This window comes from Anolis sagrei, chromosome 3, assembly GCF_037176765.1.
Source record: "Anolis sagrei isolate rAnoSag1 chromosome 3, rAnoSag1.mat, whole genome shotgun sequence".
In the NCBI taxonomy this organism is placed as follows: Eukaryota; Metazoa; Chordata; class Lepidosauria; order Squamata; family Dactyloidae; genus Anolis; species Anolis sagrei.
The window spans coordinates 209,573,258-209,592,555 of NC_090023.1; the positions used below are offsets into that span (position 1 = coordinate 209,573,258).

The 19,298-nt window shown below is 39.8% G+C and overlaps 1 protein-coding gene across 2 annotated transcripts in view; it reads right to left on the reverse strand.

Annotated features, from left to right (window-relative positions):
- RBM20 (RNA binding motif protein 20) overlaps positions 1 to 16,395 on the reverse strand; it is a 123,501-nt gene extending 107,106 nt beyond the window's left edge. Inside the window, exon 1 of one of the 2 annotated variants that reach the window (XM_060768391.2) lies at positions 15,926 to 16,395. In XM_060768391.2, the coding sequence (XP_060624374.2) occupies positions 15,926 to 16,080 (155 nt within the window). In that variant the 5' untranslated portion in view covers positions 16,081 to 16,395. Of the gene's footprint in view, positions 1 to 13,156; positions 13,203 to 15,925 lie in introns of those variants that run through there. The other variant, XM_067465845.1, reaches the window with a different exon arrangement.
- Between the last annotated feature and the right edge of the window lie 2,903 nt (positions 16,396 to 19,298).

Here is a 19,298-nt window from a genome sequence, read left to right on the forward strand (position 1 = left end):
AATAGAAAAGCTAGTCCAGTTCAAGGCATACTTTCCAGTGATCACAAAAGACTTTAAGACCTCTTTTTATATAAAGAATTTTTATAGGATTAGCAGTCGAGTAGTTACCTCTATTCTACATATCTTACACTCATACTATCCTCTTTCCACTTGTATTATAGAGAAGCCCCTATAAGAGACAGTAAACTCTCAGTTAACCGGAACACAAGCAACCAGAACATTCAAACAACTGGCAAAAAATTGAAGAAACAAGACTTTAAATAAAAAATAAAATACATATATAATACAGTAAAATTGTTACATTAAGTTTGTCTTTATCTTTATTTGATTTTAATTACTGCATTGCAATATTAATATCAAGTCAACACAGAGTTTTTGGTATGGTATAGTGTCAGGACCCAGTTTCCAGGGCCTTGGTTTTGGCGCCAGGAACCAGGGTTCTGACGTAGGATGCTGACATTTTTGAGTGAGGAGGGTATATAAGGAGGTGCCGGCTGGCGCCAGGCAATCTCGACTTTTTGCATGTCTATGTTTCCAGGAGTAAAGTTTCTCTCTGATACCAGAGCGTGGTCCTGTGTTTTCATTGGGAGCAGTATAGTACAGGGTATAGTGTTAGCTAAGCCTACTTTTAATTGTAACTCTGAACAACCAGAAATTATATTTATCTGGCATATTGACTTTTTTCTGTTGTTTCTGGTGTGTAATTTCTGGTTTACAGCATTCACTGAGAACTGAACATATTCAGTAGACACAGAACAAATAATGACATTACAAAAAGGGGGAGCGAGGAAGTGAACAAAAATCCTTTTTGGAAGATAGCATTCTGAAACCCCTTTAAAAGAAAGATAAATTGCACTATTTTGCTGAAGGTCATTTGTTAAAAATGATATCCATAACACATTATATTAAGACAAATAATCCTATCAGTATATCAATAATTTAGTAAATATATGGGAGAAACAGTAAAGGGAGGGCACCAAAACCTTTTTTAACTCAGAAAACCGCCAAACTACAAATGTTGCAAAAGTTAAAAAGTAATTCCTTAAAAAGAATGCAGAACTGAAATGAGTATTTTGCATAACTAATTCAGAAAGTAAGCACTACAATATTATATTGCTGACTAATGTAAATATTAACATACAGAATGGTCTTTAAAAGGACAGGATTCTAACAAAAATATCTGGAGTCTAAGAATGAACAAGATGAGACTCATAAATTATTTTCAGAAAGTTCATTTCTAATTCAGAACTAAGTAAAACTCACAATCACGAAAGGACCCTCATACTGAAGATACAAAAGAAAGCTGTATATATTATAATGACCTTGAATAAAGCTATAAATTGGAGAAAGAGCATGATGTATCATTCCTAGATGGGAGCAGGGTGGTGATGGCATAGAATGTGCCAAATGTCCAGGTGGTGAAAGAGTGGAGTACAAATAGGTGAGTTAAAGGACATGAACAGGGTGTGAATGTTAAGAAGTGCTAATACAAACCATTTAAAAGAGTTTAACAGGGACATGGGTTGACAATTATATTAATAATATTTTTTCTAATTTGTTTAAAAGGTCTCCAACACTCTTGATGCGTCTAGCTTTTTCTCTAATAAATCTCTGAATAATTATACTTCATCTGAGCAGCATATATTGTTTTTCAACAGGTAAGAAATACATGAATTGTGTAAGGGAAACTGGTCCTAGGTTTTTTAGTTAACATTTTCTTTAGGGAACATATACTTGGTTGATAAACCAAAGGTGATCTTAAACTGTAATTATCTATCTATTTAGATATTCCATTCTCAAATACTTTTTAGAGATATAATTACAATGAACAAATGCATTAACAATCCAGCATATCCTTCTTTTCTAAGGATTAAAAACAATGAGCTAAAGGAAATACATCTGGCAGTAGCTTTTAGTAATCTGAAAAATCTATAGTCTCTCTCTGTTACAAGTTCTCCACACAATTCATACTCTGGCCCAGCTACCTGAGATCTCACTGTTCACTAAATCTCTATCTAGAGATTCTTCTCATTTATTGTATTACAGCCCAATAGTATGTTGTGTTAAAGATAGGGAAAATGCTATCCAGTGAAACCCACAACAGTTGAAAGACAAAAAATAATAATCATCACAAGAATGAATTCCTACAATCAAGATGCACCACCACGAAAGTTTTAAAATATACCAGAAATTCTACTGCAGTGGCTCACCTTGAGATGGACCTCTCCCAATAGATATACACCAAAACAATTGTATTCAACAACAGCACCACCTCAAAAGAGTATTACTGGGAACAGGAGGAAATAGACCAACTACCATAACCTTACCGTCTCAAACCGTAGTTGCTGAGACAATGGGCACATCGACCCTGACTACTGCTCTATGGTAGCCAAACTACACACAAAGTCGGCCCCGTATAATGCAGGTCAAAGCCACCCTAATATGATCTTGACCTGCATTAAACAAAGTCATAAGTTGCTTTGAACTCTACCCCAGAATGTAGAGCAACCAAAAACCTTGAGCCATATAAACAATTGGGTTGGTTCTGAAATTGAACCAGCTTGAACTGTTCATACAGCCATCCTGTATTCCCCAGTCTTGGACAGCCTGGGAACACAGGACGACCCTTACTTTCTCCTCACATTCACTTTGTTGTGGAGGTCTCCAGGCACAAAATGGGCCATGCCAGACAGTCATCACTTTTCAGCTGGGGTGACTGGGGAATATGGGGAGAGGAGGGGTGTTATTCCTCCTCCCCCACCTCACTGGCCTGGCCCTTGGCTGACATCACTGCAGGCAGATATCGACCAGCAGGATTCCTGTTGTGTCTGGAGACAGCTGTGACAAGGAGAACAGGGGGGGATGGTAAGGGTGGCCATTTAGTCACACTAAACTGGATTCAGTATCACAGAGCAGTGAGGGCTCCTTCCCACCTCCACAGTGACTGGAGAGGGGCGGCTGTGTAAGTTATCCCAGAGCCAATCCAGCATATGTCACACCAGATATGACCCTAGGATAATGAGTCAGTGAAGATCCAACCAATGATTCATCACCACTGTCTACTTAGACTGAGGAACTGGGCATATGTCTTGGACTCTTTACCATATATCAGCTATTCTGTATCTTCGAAGGCTTTCATGGCCGGAATCCATGGGTTGTTGTAGGTTTTTCCGGGCTATATGGCCATGTTCTGGAGGCAATTTTTCTCCTGACGTTTCGCCTGCATCTATGGCAAGCATCCTCATTACCTCTGAGGATGCTTGCCATAGATGCAGGCGAAACGTCAGGAGAAAAATTGCCTCCAGAACATGGCCATATAGCCCGGAAAAACCTACAACAACCCATATTCTGTATCTGTTTGGGAGTCCTTCTTGTTACCTTCAAGTCGCCTGGGCTCTCAATTTGTGGCCCAATACAATTTAGCATCGACTCTCCACTTAAAATATTTCCAGACTCTATATGTCCAATCAGAAATAGCTCTAACTGATCTCTTTTTATGTCTACAATTATTTACCAACAGGAAGTAAGATTTATATGAAGCTACTTGAAGGACCGATCACTTAAAACTGTTACTAGCCACTCTTTCTGGCTGACTGCTATCAGATGACTGCTTCGAATTTCATTAACCATCAGATAGTAATAACCATTTCATGCCAATGCTGTATACTTTTTTATTTCTTTATACACCAGTCCTTTGTTTAATATTCTTCTATTGGGCTATATTTGCTTAATATTTGATTTAAATTAGATAGTGTTTTATCCATAAGTAGCTGATAAATTGATATGTTTTACACACATATATGTTTTACTCTAAACAGAACACTTATTTCCATAATATTTATGCTGCAGGGACTTAAATTTTTACAAAATATGGATCCAACTAGCACTCAGACTATAACAAGTGCACCAATGCAAACAGAAATATCAAAAAACAGATGACACATATACAGCTATACTTCTCTGAAATCATGTCATGCTTACTTAGGGCACTTCACACTGCAGGTAAATGTATGCTGAAGTGGGTTTAAAAATCCACTTTGGAATGTGTTTAAGTCCCCACACTCCCCTCCCCCTAAAATGGGCTTTTCCAGTGGGGTGTCTAGCTGCCATCTCAGCAACTACTGGGATGGCACCCAGCCAGCTGAACCCTCCTCCCAAACTACCCTAAAATGGCCCAGTAAGTTTAAAAAAGTTTTGAGGGTCTCTTTTGGAGGCTTGGGGGCAGGGGTGGGTGCCATATTGCACCTTTGGGCTCCAAGAGCCTAGAGAGTATGAGATGGTAGTGGGGACTCACCCCCAGGTAGTCCCAGACTATCCGTGGGTGAGTCTCCACAGGTACAATACCCTATTAGACCCAGGTCTTTCAGGAAGATCTAGATCTATTAGGGTATTAATTACTTTGGAACAAAGCAGGTAAACTCTGCTTTGTTTATAATTTATATGTTTTTACTCAAGGTGTCAGTGTCGTTTGGGTGCCTCAGATAAAAGCCTGACAGGTCCCGCATTTTGGGCCTGTCTGGAAGGGCCCTTAGAGTACAAAAAAATGACATAGAACAGATACTTCATACACTACAAGAAAGCAATCTATACAAACCAAGTGACTTAAGAATTCAGAAAAAAAAGAGACAAGCCAATCTGTTTTAAATTGTGGTCAGGGAAGGGCATGTTAAAAGGAATATTCACTGTACAAATTACTGTCCCTTGTATCATTCCTCTTGATTGGCTCAGACACCATACATTCTCAATGATGAATCTCTGACAGGTTGGGGATATCCTGCCATTTCCAGTAGGAAGTCACGTCTGGGATGGTAATTCTTTCAAGGAGCTCTTTCTTGACCACAATTTAAAACAGATTGGCTTGTCCAACGCAACTGCTTTCTGTACAATCCTCCAACCAAAGGAGTTATTTGAATTTTATCTAAATGTTTTCTCTCCTTCCATTTTTGCATCTGAATGATACCAGGAAATTAAAACCCTTGTCTGTTGGAATTCCTGAGCTGCTCAGGCTGGATCTATACTGCCCTATATCCCAGGATCTGATTCCAGATTATCTGCTTTAAATGGGATTATATGAGCCTACACTGCCACTTCGGATCAGATCCTGAGATACAGGGCAGTGTAGATCCAGCCTCTATAATCTCAAAGGGATTCGTTGAGTTGAAGGTAGTAGCCTGTCAATTTACAGCTATCTCATGAATTTCATACAGTTTTGTTTGGTGAGGAATTCTTAGAGATAATTTGCCAATTCCTTCTTCCTGATTGCAACCTGAAAAATCAAGAGCTATTCCAAATTACATAGTGACTGGAAGTAACAAAAATATACACATGAGATAGAAAGGGTACTTATATTCTGATGATTCCACATGCTTTAAAAGAAAAACAATTATTTTATTATTATAGTATTTCTGCCTTTTCTTAACATTTCCACAATGTTAGTTAAATTTATGATATGGTCAGTATCTTATCCTACAGAATATTTTTAAAAAATATTTAATCTCACATTCCACAGGAAAACCATATTTCATACTTCCTACAAAATATCTCAACATAAACCAATTCTTTCTGTCATCCATTATGTCCAGGCTTGCACTGAAACTATTAGGTCACATATGTTTTTCTGAACAGCAAGAGGATGAAGAAAATTATAAGATTAAAAAAAATCAGAGTGGACCAAAATTTGAACCTGAATCCTATATTTCTTTTAAATACAGCACATTTCAGTCTGAATTACCATGTTCATTGATACTATCCAGCTTAAAAATCATTTTGTTGTGCTTAATTGTTTTATTAATCACTGTCAATATAGCAGATAAGAAAGTGTACAATATCATGTGCATGACGAACAAAACTAACACATTAACATATGGTGAGAAAGAATGAGATGTACAGCTTACCATAAAGAAAAATGTAGCTCAATAAGCTTCCCATTAGTTCTGCCATTTATTAGTCTTACCAAGTGTCATTTTTTAATATTTTCTTTTCACTGTAATATGTTCTTTTCACGGTTTTCTATGACAAGAGATTTACCTCCTGTTTATCTAAGTTTAAAAGCATAAGGGGATCATATGACCTTAAGCATGTTCTTTCCAAATATGTTAATGCTGGACCATTACATCGTAAAAACATATATGAAACTAACCTAGTGTCCACAAAATCACTGTATGAAGTAAATACTGCACACGAAAAAGCAGGATGTCTTTCTTACATCAAAATTAGAACAATATTTTAAACAACATTCAGGCACTTACTATCCTAGCTGAGACATTTTGGTTCTCCATTTCATTGGGGAAAAAAGAAAGCATATCACCGAAGGCTTTCATGGCCAGGATCACTGAGGTCTCACAACCTTACAACCTCTGAGGATGCAGGCGAAACATCAGGAGAGAATGCTTCTGGAACATGGCCATACAAACCGAAAACTTACAACCCAGAAAGCATATCCTTTCCTTTGCAGTTTAAATGAATAGATCGTTAAACCACTTAAAGAGACTTATGACCAGTGTTCATTTCAAGTCTTACAAATGCTAAAATATACATACATACATACATACATACTGATATGTGGATATGTCAACAGTAAAGTATGCAGCTGATCTTGAAATAAATGCTTTTGAGAAATGCACTAAATACACTAAATCTTGACATTTGCAGGAAAGAATTTGTCACCACTTTTAAAGAAAGTATATTACGACTGGAAGATATAAATTAAAGAGAACTAAATTCATTGGTAAAAGGACAATCCAGTCTCTTCATGCATTCTTCTTATTTCCTCCAACTATGAGAGAGCACAATTCCCCCATTATTAACCCCTTTCTCCCAACAAACTTGCTTACAATGCACAGATCAAGGGACAAGAATAAGGATGTCTGTATCGGGTATTTCCATATTCTGATCGTATTCTACTATATAACCACTGTATTTTTGTTGTTTCGCAAGACAAAAATACATAAAATAAAAAGTCTTCCAAGCATATTTTAACAGATTAGAATACAGGGAGTCCCCAAGTTATGAACAAAATAGATTCTGTAGGTTTGTTCTAAAGTCGAATTGGTTTGTAAGTCAGAACAAATACCTTTTAAAGTGTTAACTCCAGCCACATATATTCGCTTTGGATAGCATAGGGAAGCATTAACATCCCTGTGCTGTTTGCTTTACTGTCTGTGCCCCATTCAGAAGATTTCACCCCATTTTCTGTGACAACTGGATTTTAAAAACTCTTTCAAGAGTGAATTTCCCTTTCTTGGAGTAGACTTCTCTCGCTTCCTGTTGTGACATCCCCATTCGTAACTATAAGTCGTTTGTAAGTTGGATGTTTGCACTGGAAGTCTGCCTGTGTATCTAATATATTCTGTATTATCATAGAGTATTTTAATATACAATTGTAGCAAATACCCTTAGAAAGCCAAGATTAAAGTTCTACTTCTTATGCAAGTCTGTCAAGTCTATGATCTTCATGATCTTGCACTCTAGCTGTCAGTCTAAGCAGCCTAGTTAATGTTACGAGGATGGAAGTAGGATACACCAACATCTGGAGAGCTCTTGGTATCCACTTGTACCTTAGAGGGATGACATTTCCTTAAATTTTGCCCATCTGTAACATACATTACAGATGTCCCTTCCATTCTTTTGATACCCTAGCGTTTACATCTGAACTTCTCATTCTGCAAAACTTTGTTGTTTCAAAGAATTGAATAGAATAGAATCATAAATTTGGGAGATACCCCAAGGGCCATTCACTTCAACCTGCTGCCAATGAGGAATATACAATCAAAGCACTTCAGACAGATGGCCAGCCAGTCTATTTTTTAAAAAAACAAACAAAGGAAGAGACTCTACCACAATCCAAGGCAGCATATTCCACTGTCAAATTGATCTTACAGTCAGGACTTACATCTTGTAGTATGCTTCCACCTGCAAGAAACTAAATGTCTAACTGCAAAAATAATAAATCTGATAAAAATGAAATGTTATATGCGTATCACATAAAAATTATATATGTGCTCTTACTGCCTATTATAGGGGAAAACAGCTGATTCCTAATCCATCTAAAACACAGATATGAGCTTTTCACCTTGAGAACAGACAAGAATCTTGAGCTCTGATGATTACCTGGGAAGGGATGCCACTGGAGCATTGCAGCACACCAAAATACCTTGGGAGTTTCTCTGGACTATGCTCTGACTTACAAAAAGCACTGCTTGACTATCAAGCAAAGCGTGGAAGCTAGAAATAATATCATACGAAAGCTAACAGGCACAACCTGAGGATCACAACCAGACACAGTGAAGACATCTGCCCTTGTGTTTTGCTACTGTGCACATGCTCAGTGTGGAATACATCCCACCACGTTAAAACAGTGGAGGTGGCTCTTAATGGGGCATGTCACATTATCACAGGATGCCTACGCCCTATACTGCTGGAGAAATTATACTGTCTTGCATCACTTGACATCCATTGGGAAGTAGCAGCCAGTAATGAAAGGACCAAGGCATTAACATCTCCGGCCCACCCTCTGTTCAGATATCAGACAGCAAGCCAATGCCTTAAATCAAGAAACAGTTTGCCAAGATTAACAGAGATACTTGCAGGAACACCTCAGAAAATGAGAGTCCAAAAGGGGTAGGTTAAAACCCGGAACCTCAATCCATGGCTGATACTGAATGAGAGACTCCCCCTTGGGCACACAGAAGACTGGGCAACTTGAACAGACTGTGCTCTGGCACCACAAGATGTAGCGCTAATCTGAAGAAATGGGGATACAAAGTGGAGTCCAGAACATGGCGAGTGTGGAGAAGAGTAAACTACAGACCACCTACTACTATACAGCCTGAGCCCTGTCACATGCACAATGGAGGAGTTTCTCACAGTGAAACCAGAAGCGCTCCAAGTGGTCAGCTTCTGGTCAAAGGAAATCTAGTACAATGCCAAGTTTTTAACTTTGTGTTAAAAACTTGTAGAGAAACTTGTGTTAAAAAACATTATAACTGTACCCTCAATTTGTTTCTAACATAATAAATAAAATACATATCACTACCATAATATTCACACAAGTATATATATAATCTACACAGTATGCCAGTTACCATTCAGACTTGAAGAAATATTATTAATCAATTTTATAATGAATCACCAGGCGCTTTTTTTTTTTTTGCAACAGCCACGTTAGCCTAAAAGATTATGTCTCACCCAAAGCTCAGTCAGCTTCATAGCTTCAGTATCTGAGTGGAAATTAAAATCTACATCTCTCATGTTGAGACATCAGAGTAAAATGTTATAATTTGGTTTTGAAATGTAATAATTTTACTTGCTATGCATTCATATTTCATAATATAACACTTTCTCCTTTACTTACATATTATTATCCCGCAGCAACAACAACAGACTAAAAACAGCCTTTCATAGAAAATGGAAAGACTATTCTGCCTGAAACATAATTTGTCAATCTAATTTTAAAACTACCAAATAAATCTTGCAATTGCCAGAATTATGTAAATCAATAAATAATTTTAGCTATATAACCTTAGTGATTTCACAAAATACACATTTTTAAAATACAGATAATATAATTTATTGAATTTATTCACTGTACAAATCAAATTTTAAAACCAGAAATATCAATATTTTCATATTTGTACAGTTGTATATAATAGTATTTGCAATACATCTGTATCGCAGTTAACTTCTGCTTCAACCATATAAATATTCATACAGCAAAACATATTTATAAAGTCCCTACAAGCAAAGTAATTTTGGGTTTTTTTCCATGTCAGGAGCGACTTTTTTTCCATGCAAGGCGCTTCTGGTGTGAGAGGATTGGCCGTCTGCAAGGACGCTGCCCAGGGGGTGCCCGGACTTCTCTCATGTCTCCACATGAGAAGCTGGAGCTAACAGATGGGAGCTCACCCTGCCAGTAATTTATCTGTTTATGAAAAATAATCAATGGTATGAGGAATTTTAAGATCTACTCCAAAGTTTATTTTAATTCAATATGCATAAATAGTTTCATAAACACTTTTCTTATCTACAGCCAATCAATATAAGCTTTGATTTTCAAAATATTACACAGAAGCTACAATCCTGTAGCCATTTATGGAGATATAATCCAAAATAATCCCACTGTGTACAGTGAGATTTACTCCTGAGGCAGATAATAAAAATACATCATCATCATCATCATCTGCAAAGGATTGTGATATGAGTAGATCAAATACTGAACCTAAAAAAATACAACTATGTAGTTATTATTTACAATAGCTATGATTAAAGCAAATTTAGTATATCAACATGCTTGAAGAGATTAAATTATGCAGCGCAGTTACATATTCTGCGATCATGTTTCCACTGCTATAGATGGAAGTATCTGACATTTGTTACTTTATGCCATGCCACCATGACTGAGAATGGTTGGAACACCCCATGTTGTTTTTCAAATATTTAAAGACAAATATATTAGTAGATATTCATTTTACAAACAAAATGCTTCTCATATAGTTTCAGACTGCAGTCCTACACACATATTTTCCGTGGAGCGTATCTCAAAGAACTTAATGTGACTTATCGTTGCGGAAACATGCATAGAAATTAGCTATTAGAACACTCTAATGTTGTAGACTTTGTTGTTAATATAATGTACCTTCAAGTTCTTTTTGATCTATAGCAATCCTAAAACCGCCCTATCACAGGGTTCTCTGAAGCTCTATACATAAATGCCCCTACTACTGAGTAAGCCCATTAATCACAATGGAAGTTCGTAGTAAACATGAATAGAACAGCACTTTAAAGCTGTCAAAATACTATTGATATATACTTTTTCTTCTCCTGCTCTATCATTTTTCAATCGTGTGACCATTTATAATCCTTTATAGTACCTAGGTGTTGAGCGCTAATATACCACATTACATTGTTAAAGCCTAGAAGATCATCCTCCTCAAAACAAGTCAAAAGTCCAAGTCATCCCACTGGAACTTGCTTTCTTGGATATTACTTAGCATTGTGATATTGCACACACAAACACCAAGAAATTAAATATTTACAGTAGAAATGTATTCAGTCTTAATCCTTCATACAAAAAGACACATAAATATATTTTATTTGTTTATTTATTTAGAGTCTTGATATCCCATCCTTCTCACCCCCGGAGGGGAACTCATGGCAACCATTAGATGCCAGCAATATAAAAGTAAAATATCACAATTAAAACAGCAATTAAAAATGTATGTACATTCAATTTAAGACAGTCCACCAGTTCAAACTCATGGTCCAGGTCAGTCCATAGTCGGTCACTTAAAACAATATTTTCCTAGTTGCTACATCTACTGCTGAAATGCTTGATTCCTGCGAATATAGAGAGAAAACCATGCATTCTCCCCTTCAAAACTGATAAGGACTTCTTAGCTAATAATACTTCTGTCCTTATCATAATGACTCAGCATACAAAAATTGTTTTCAAATCAAACCATGCAACATACAAAATGCTGAGGGCAAAAAAAACCAAAACCAAAATAACAATGCATATTCACAGACAGCATCAGTTTATGGAGCACCCATTACTGCATCAAACTAAAGTTATCCTTTACTATCTATATTATGGATATTTGGAAAGAAGGCAAGCATCAACCGCTTTAAATTTATTTGAAACTGTTTTAACGGGAAACATTTTTAAATATCTCTGGGAATCAGAATTTTCCTTCTAACATAATACCTCTGGCATCCAAATACCAACCATCAAGATACTGGGGTCTCTTTAACTATCTTCCTATGATAAAGTGCTTAAGCGTCAGCTTAATCAAGAGGTCTAGCTTGACTTTGCAATACAAACAGGTCTGTTTTCTTTCTTGATAAAAGCACACAAATATACTTCCAGCAGGAGGTGCTGGATAATAATAACGCTGACTTTTTAACAATATAATAAATCCTTATGCTTCACCTTTTTGATCTGCAGTCCTGCTGGCAATTTATCTGTTTATGAAAAATAATCAGTGGTATGAGGAATTTTAAGACCTACTCCAAAGTTTATTTTAATTCAATATGCATAATTAGTTTCATAAACACTTTTCTTATCTACAGCCAATCAATATATGCTTTGATTTTCAAAATATTACACAGAAGCTACAATCCTATAGCCATTTATGGAGATATAATCCAAAATAATCCCACTGTGTACAGTGAGATTTACTCATATGATGTAGTCATCATAGCATTTATAATAATAATAGTAATAATAATAATGTGGGCAAGCATTCATCTGTCTATTCATAGCAATATCCTTAAGACAAATCCCGGCTCTGTTTTGGTCAGTAATTCTATTTCTTCAAATTATGAATTAGTAGAATAACAAACATTGCTGTAAGATCCATAAATGCTATGATGACTACAAAGAAATAGAAGGTGAAGCATAAGGATTTATTATATTGTTTAAAAGTCAGCGTTATTATTATCCTACATATATAAGCATTATATCACATGTAATTATCATATTTGCATGTTTTATCATCTATGATTCCAGGTAAAAATAATCCAGTTCATCTGACTGATCTTCAGATGCTATCTCTCAATAAAAGAAAAAGGAATACACTGACTTTGCACAGTACACTCATTTCCCTTCGCTGTGAATGGAAATAAGTTCACATTAGAACAACACAAGTCGACCTACTATAAATTGTCTTATTAGTGGTCTTGGTACTGAAATTACTAATTACAAGACTTGTAGATTCAAAAAACATTCCTCTTTGACAGACAGTGCTCAATCAATGCAGTTTCTTTGTATTTCGACCCATCTCTTCAAAGTCGAGGCCTCTGGACGAGCTCGGTTTAAAAAGCGAAAGAAAACCAACGCCAAATACACCACGCAGCGTAAATATTGTTTTTAAAGAGGGGGCAGACTACATTTATTGCTGAAACCTAAATAAATACTAATTTTAAAGAAAAGGGCGGTAGGAGTTTCCAGAGTCCGTGTCAAAGAAATACAGCCAGTGCAGTCCCCCAGTTCACTTTTTACACCAATCCTTGTTTCCACAACAAGCCAGTATTTCCAAAATCCAATTATCACAGGGACAGAAAGTGAAATTTTCTGAACAGGAGCACAGGCAGCAAAACAAACACCACTGAGGTATTAACCCTATGCTATCCAACCAATTCAAATGAAGAAAAAACTTACATAACCCATCTCATTCAGAATTTGGGGACTGCCTGTATATATTTTGCTTCCCAAGATGAAGAATGCCTACAAATAAAAGAAAATCCCTCTCAGGAGTGTCCCTTTTGCTGGGCAAAGTCCTTTGCAAGAAGGAGCTTAAAATATGAAATAACCTTTTCAATTACCTTTCTTGAGACATGGGAACAGTGTCTGGAGAGAGAAATATGCTCCCTATCAGTCACTTTTGTACTGGAGAAAATACGGAGAAAGCCTGTTTCATTGTTTTCGGAAACAAATCAAAATCTCTCTTTGTGAGGAGAACTGATATTTGAAACAACCCTCCATGGAGCCTTTCTAAAAGGATAGTGCAAAGGAGAGGAAGCATGCTTCATTTTTTAAGGAAGCAAATACAATTTCCCCTCACTTTGTGAGAATAACAAACATTTGAAACAACCCTCCTGTTAGTGTTAGAGGTGCCTTTCTAGAAGGAACATGCAAAGGAGAGGAAGCCGATTTCAATTTTTAGGAAACTAATACAATCCTCCTAATAAATACTGTTTTTGAAAGAAGAGGCTGCAATTTATTCTTGAAACCTAAACAACTTGCATGGAGCCTTTCTTTAGAGAAGCAGCAAGGAAAGGGGAGGAAGCCTGTTTCGTTCTTTTAGGAAGCAAATACAATTTTCCCTCTCACTTTGTGAGGAGAATAAAAAACATTTGAAACAACCCTCCTGAAGACATGTTAGTGGAGCCTTTTTGGAAGGAGAGTGCAAAGGAAAGGAAGCCGATTTCACTTTTTGGGAAACTTAGAGCCTTTCCATACAGCTATGTAATCCAGAATATCAAGGCAGATAATGCACAATATCTGCATTGAACCTGGTTATCTGAGTCCATATTGCAATATATTCCAGTTCAAAGCAGATAATGTGGGATTTTATTCAGTGGTGTGCAAGGGGCCTGAGTTCATGCTGCCATATATTCCAGTTCAATGTGGATTTTACAAAGCGGTGTGGAAGGGGCCTAATACACTTTTGTCTCACTTTGTGTGGAGCATTGACATTTGGAACAATATTATTGCAACAACCCTCCTAATAAATACTGTTTTGAAAAAGAGGAGACTGCAATTTATTCTAAACAGTTTCCATGGAGCCTTTCCTTGGGGATGCAAGTGTAAAGGAGAGGAAGCCTGGGTTGCTGTGAGTTTTCCAGGCTGTATGGCCATGTTCCAGAAGCATCCACTCCTGATGTTTCACCTGCATCTATGCCTGCCATAGATGCAGGTGAAACATCAGGAGAGGATGCTTCTAGAACATTATAAACATCGGAAAACTTATAGCAACCCAAAATTATATTTGCTTCCTAAAAGAACGAAAAAGGCTTCCTCTCGCATTGTTGAAGGCTTTCATGGCTGGAATCACTGGGTTGTTGCCTGCCAGAGATGTAGCCGAAATGTCAGGAGAGAATGCTTACCCATACAGCCCGGAAAACTCACAGCAACCTAGTGATTCCGGCCATGAAAGCCTTTGACAATACGAGAAGAAGCCTATTTCGTTCTTTTAATCAGCAAATATAATTTTGGGTTGCTGTAAGTTTTTCGGGCTGTATGCCTATGTTCTAGAAGCCTTTTCTCCTGATGTTTCGACTGCATATATGGCAGGCATAGATGCAGGTGAAATATCAGGAGAGAATGCTTCTGGAAGAGGACCATACAGCCCGGAAAACTCACAACAACCCAAGCTTCCTCTGCTTTAGGCACTTGCTTCCCCAAGGAAAGGCTCCATGGAAATTGTTTAAGTTTCAAGAAAAAATTGCAGCCTTCTCTTTTTCAAAACAGTATTTATTAGGAGGGTTGTTGCAAAAAGTATTGTTCCAAATGTTAATGCTCCACACAACCCGGAAAACTCACAGCCAGGGCCATTACACACAGCCCTATGAATATGAAGGCAGAAAATCCCACATTATCTGAGTGTGGCTTTTGAGCTGATTCAATAACTCTGGACCCTTCCACACAGCTCTATATCCCAGAATATAGAGGCAGAAAGTCCCACATTATCTTAGTGTGGACTCTGGGCCCTTCCACACAGCCCTATATCCTAGAATATGAAGGTAGGAAATCCCGCATTATCAGAGTGTGGATTCTGGGCCCTTCCACACAACCCTATATACCTGAATATCAAGGCAGGAAATCCCACATGATCTGAGTGTGGACTCAGATAACCCAGTTCAAAACAAATTCTGGCATATAGGGCTGTGTGGAAGGGCCCTTAGGCTTCCTCTCTTTTACATTTGCTTCCCTAAAGAAGTTGTGAGTTCTTCGACAAATAAATATAATTTTCCCTCTCACTTTGTGAGGAAAATAACAAACATTTGAGACCACCTTCCTGAGGACATATTCGTGGGGCCTTTCTGGAGGGAGAGGGCAAAGGAGAGGAAGCCGATTTCGTGGTTCTGTTTATGTTTTTTCAGGAAACAAATCCAAATAATCTCTTTCAGGAGAGATTGCCGGGTTCAGTTCAAGGTCTGAGGCTTTGAAACCAAACCACCATCCGTGGAGGCTTTTTACTCTTAGTGCGGGCATGGGCAAACTTCGGCCCTCACACAGTTGTGGGAGTTGGAAGTCCAAAACACCCTCCGGGTGTTTTGGACTTCCAACTCCCACAACTGTGTGAGGGCCGAAGTTTGCCCATGCCTGCCTCAAGGGCACAAAGCGCAGAGGCTTGTCAGCCCAGAGGGAGGAGGCAACGAGTAGCGGGAACACGTTGGGTGACACTCCGCGCGTGGGGAGGCTTACTTTTGGATGAGTTGGGGCAGGCTGGGCGGCGGCGGCATCCCTGAGGTGGCGGGCGGCGGCGGCGGGGCCGGGCCCATGCCTCCTCCTTCTGCCGCGGCTCCTCCTCCTCCTCCTCCAGCCGGGGCATCTTTGCCGGGGTGCGGGGCCTGGTTCATGGCGGCCGCGGGGAACCCTTCAGGCCCGCTGGCAGGAGGCGGCCAAGGCCCTTCTCTCAATCTCGCCTTCCTTCTTTTGGAAGAAGAAGGCACCGCCGCCGCCGCCTCCTCCTCCTCCTCCTCGGCTGCGCGCCTCTGAGGCGGAGAGCAAGAGAAGCATTTATGGCGGTGGTGCCAATGCGGGAGGGAGGGAGGAGGAGGAGGCGCTCCTTTTTCCCCCCTCAGCACGAAGGGAGTCCCAACTGGAGGACACCGCCACGCATGTCCCACACGGGGACCCGAACCGTCTGTCTATGTGTGTGGACTGGAGAGTGCCTCGCGCGCCCCACAGGAGCGGCCTTGCCCGCTCACGCGCCGCCCGCCCTGCTTGAACAGTTGCCACGCGCCCCAACGTCTCTGGGCCCTTCCACACAGCCCTCTATCCCAGAATATCAAGGCAGAAAATCCCACAATGTATGTTTTGAACTGTGGGCCCTTCCACACAGCCCTCTATCCCAGAATATCAAGGCTGAAAACCCCACAATGTCTGCTTTGAAGTGGGATATCTGAGGGCCCTTCCACACAGCTCTATATCCCAGAATATCAAGGCAGAAAATCCCACAATGTATGTTTTGAACTGTGGGCCCTTCCACACAGCCCTCTATCCCAGAATATCAAGGCAGAAAATCCCACAATGTCTGCTTTAAACTGGGATATCTGAGGGCCCTTCCACACAGCCCTCTATTCCAGAATATCAAGGCAGAAAACACCACAATGTCTGCTTTGAAGTGGGATATCTGAGGGCCCTTCCACACAGCCCTCTATCCCAGAATATCAAGGCAGAAAACACCACAATGTCTGCTTTGAAGTGGGATATCTGAGGGCCCTTCCACACAGCCCTCTATCCCAGAATATCAAGGCAGAAAACACCACAATGTCTGCTTTGAAGTGGGATATCTGAGGGCCCTTCCACACAGCCCTCTATCCCAGAATATCAAGGCTGAAAACATCACAATGTCTGCTTTGAAGTGGGATATCTGAGGGCCCTTCCACACAGCCCTCTATCCCAGAATATCAAGGCAGAAAACACCACAATGTCTGCTTTGAAGTGGGATATCTGAGGGCCCTCCCACACTGCCCTATATCCCAGAATATCATGACAGAAAGTCCCACAATATCCACTTCAAAATGGTTTATCTGACTCCACACCAGATAATGTGGTATTTTTTGGCTTGATATTCTGGGATATAGGGCTGTATGGAAGGGCCCTCCTCACAATTCCTGCCCTTTTCTTTTTTGATGGGGTTTTGGGACGCACAGGTGAACCCCTCAGTGTAGGTCCCACCTACATTGCCATGTAAAATCCAAATTAGCCGCTTCAAACTGGATTATGTCGCAGTGGAGAACCAGCCTCAGGCACAGAAGGCCTGTCTTGGGCAAAATCATGTTCTCTCAGGGTCCTTCCACACAGCCCTCTATCCCAGAATATCAAGGCAGAAAATCTCACAATATCTGCTTTGGACTGGGATATCTGAGGGCCCTTCCACATAGCCCTCTATCCCAGAATATCAAGGCAGAAAATCCCACAATGTCTGCTTTGAAGTGGGATATCTGAGGGCCCTTCCACATAGCCCTATATCCCAGAATATCAAGGCAGAAAATCGCACAATATCTGCCTTGAACTGGCATCCTTAAAGTGACTGGCTTGACCTTGAAGGAGCTGGGGGTGGTGACGGCCCAACAGGAAGCTCTGGCGTGGACTGGTTCATGAGGTCACAAAGAGTCGGAAGCGACTGAACGAATGAACAACAAATCTGCTTTGAACTGGGATATCTGAGGACTCTTCCACACAGCCCTATAACCCAGAATATCACAGCAGAAAATCCCACAATATCTGCTTTGAACTGGGATATCTGAAGGCCCTTCTACACAGCCATATAACCCAGAATATAACAGCAGAAAACCCCACAATATCTGCTTTGAACTGGGTTGTCTAAACCCACACTGCCATATAGTCCAGTTCAAAGCAGAAAAGGTGGGATTTTATTCAGCTGTGTGGAAGAGGCCTGGGTCGACACTCAGAAAATGTGGGATTTTCAGCCTTGATTTTCTGGGATATGGGGTTGTGTGGAAAGGCCCTTAATGTGGACTTAAATAACCCAGTTCCAAGCAGATACTGTGGGATTTTCTGTCTTGATATTCTGGGATATAGGACTGTGTGGAAGTGCCCTTAGGACCCTTCCACAAAGCTGTATAAAATCAACATTGAACTGGATTCTCTGACTGTGTATTGTGGGCGCTTCCACACAGCCATGTAACCCAGGATACCAAGGCAGAAAATCCCACAATATCTGCTTTGAACTGGGTTATCTGAGTCCACACTGCCATCTAACCCAGTTCAAAGCAGATAACTTTGAATTTTATTCAGCTGTGTGGAAGGCACCTCAGATAATCCAGTCCAAAGCAGATATTGTGGATTATCTGCCTTGATATTCTGGGTTATATGGCTGTGTGGAAGGGCCCTCAGCCTCAGGGAGACAAAAGCAAACCGACTTTGGCAGGTCGCCATAAATCAGGATGGATTGACATTTCTGATTTCTGAATTGAGGGCGCTTCCACACAGCCATATAACCCAGCATATCAAGGCAGAAAATCCCACAATATCTGCTTTGAACTGGGTTAACTCAGTCCACACTGTCATGTATTCCAGTTCAAAGCACATCATGTGGGGTTTTATTCAGCTGTGTGGTAGGGGCCTCAGATGATCTGCTTTGAACTGGATTATATAAAACTACACTTTCATATCATCCAGGTCAAAGCTGATAATCTGGATTCAGAAGCTGGGGAGTAAGGCAGGGTATTTGGTGCCTGGGAAAGTACTTGAAAGTTCATGTGTGCTCCTGAGGGAGGGTTGTGTTTCTGAAGAGAGGAGTCACTTTTTTGTCTTCCTCCCCTCAGCTTACCTTTTTATATTTTAAAGTGGCCATATGTAGCTCCTCTCCCCCCCCCCCTTCAAACCCAGAGAGGATGATACTTGGCTCTGTAGAAGCTGTGGGATGGCAATGCCCATTAGGCCTGTCCTATGGTGAGAGGGTCTTTGGAGTTTCCATCCAGCCTTATTGCCCACCTCTTGTTCTAAAACCCAGCTTCGCTGGCTCTTGATAAATTAAGGCAAAGCAAAGTGGGAACCTCAGGGGACTTCAGGATGCTCCTACACTGTTGCCACTTGAACTATTCAA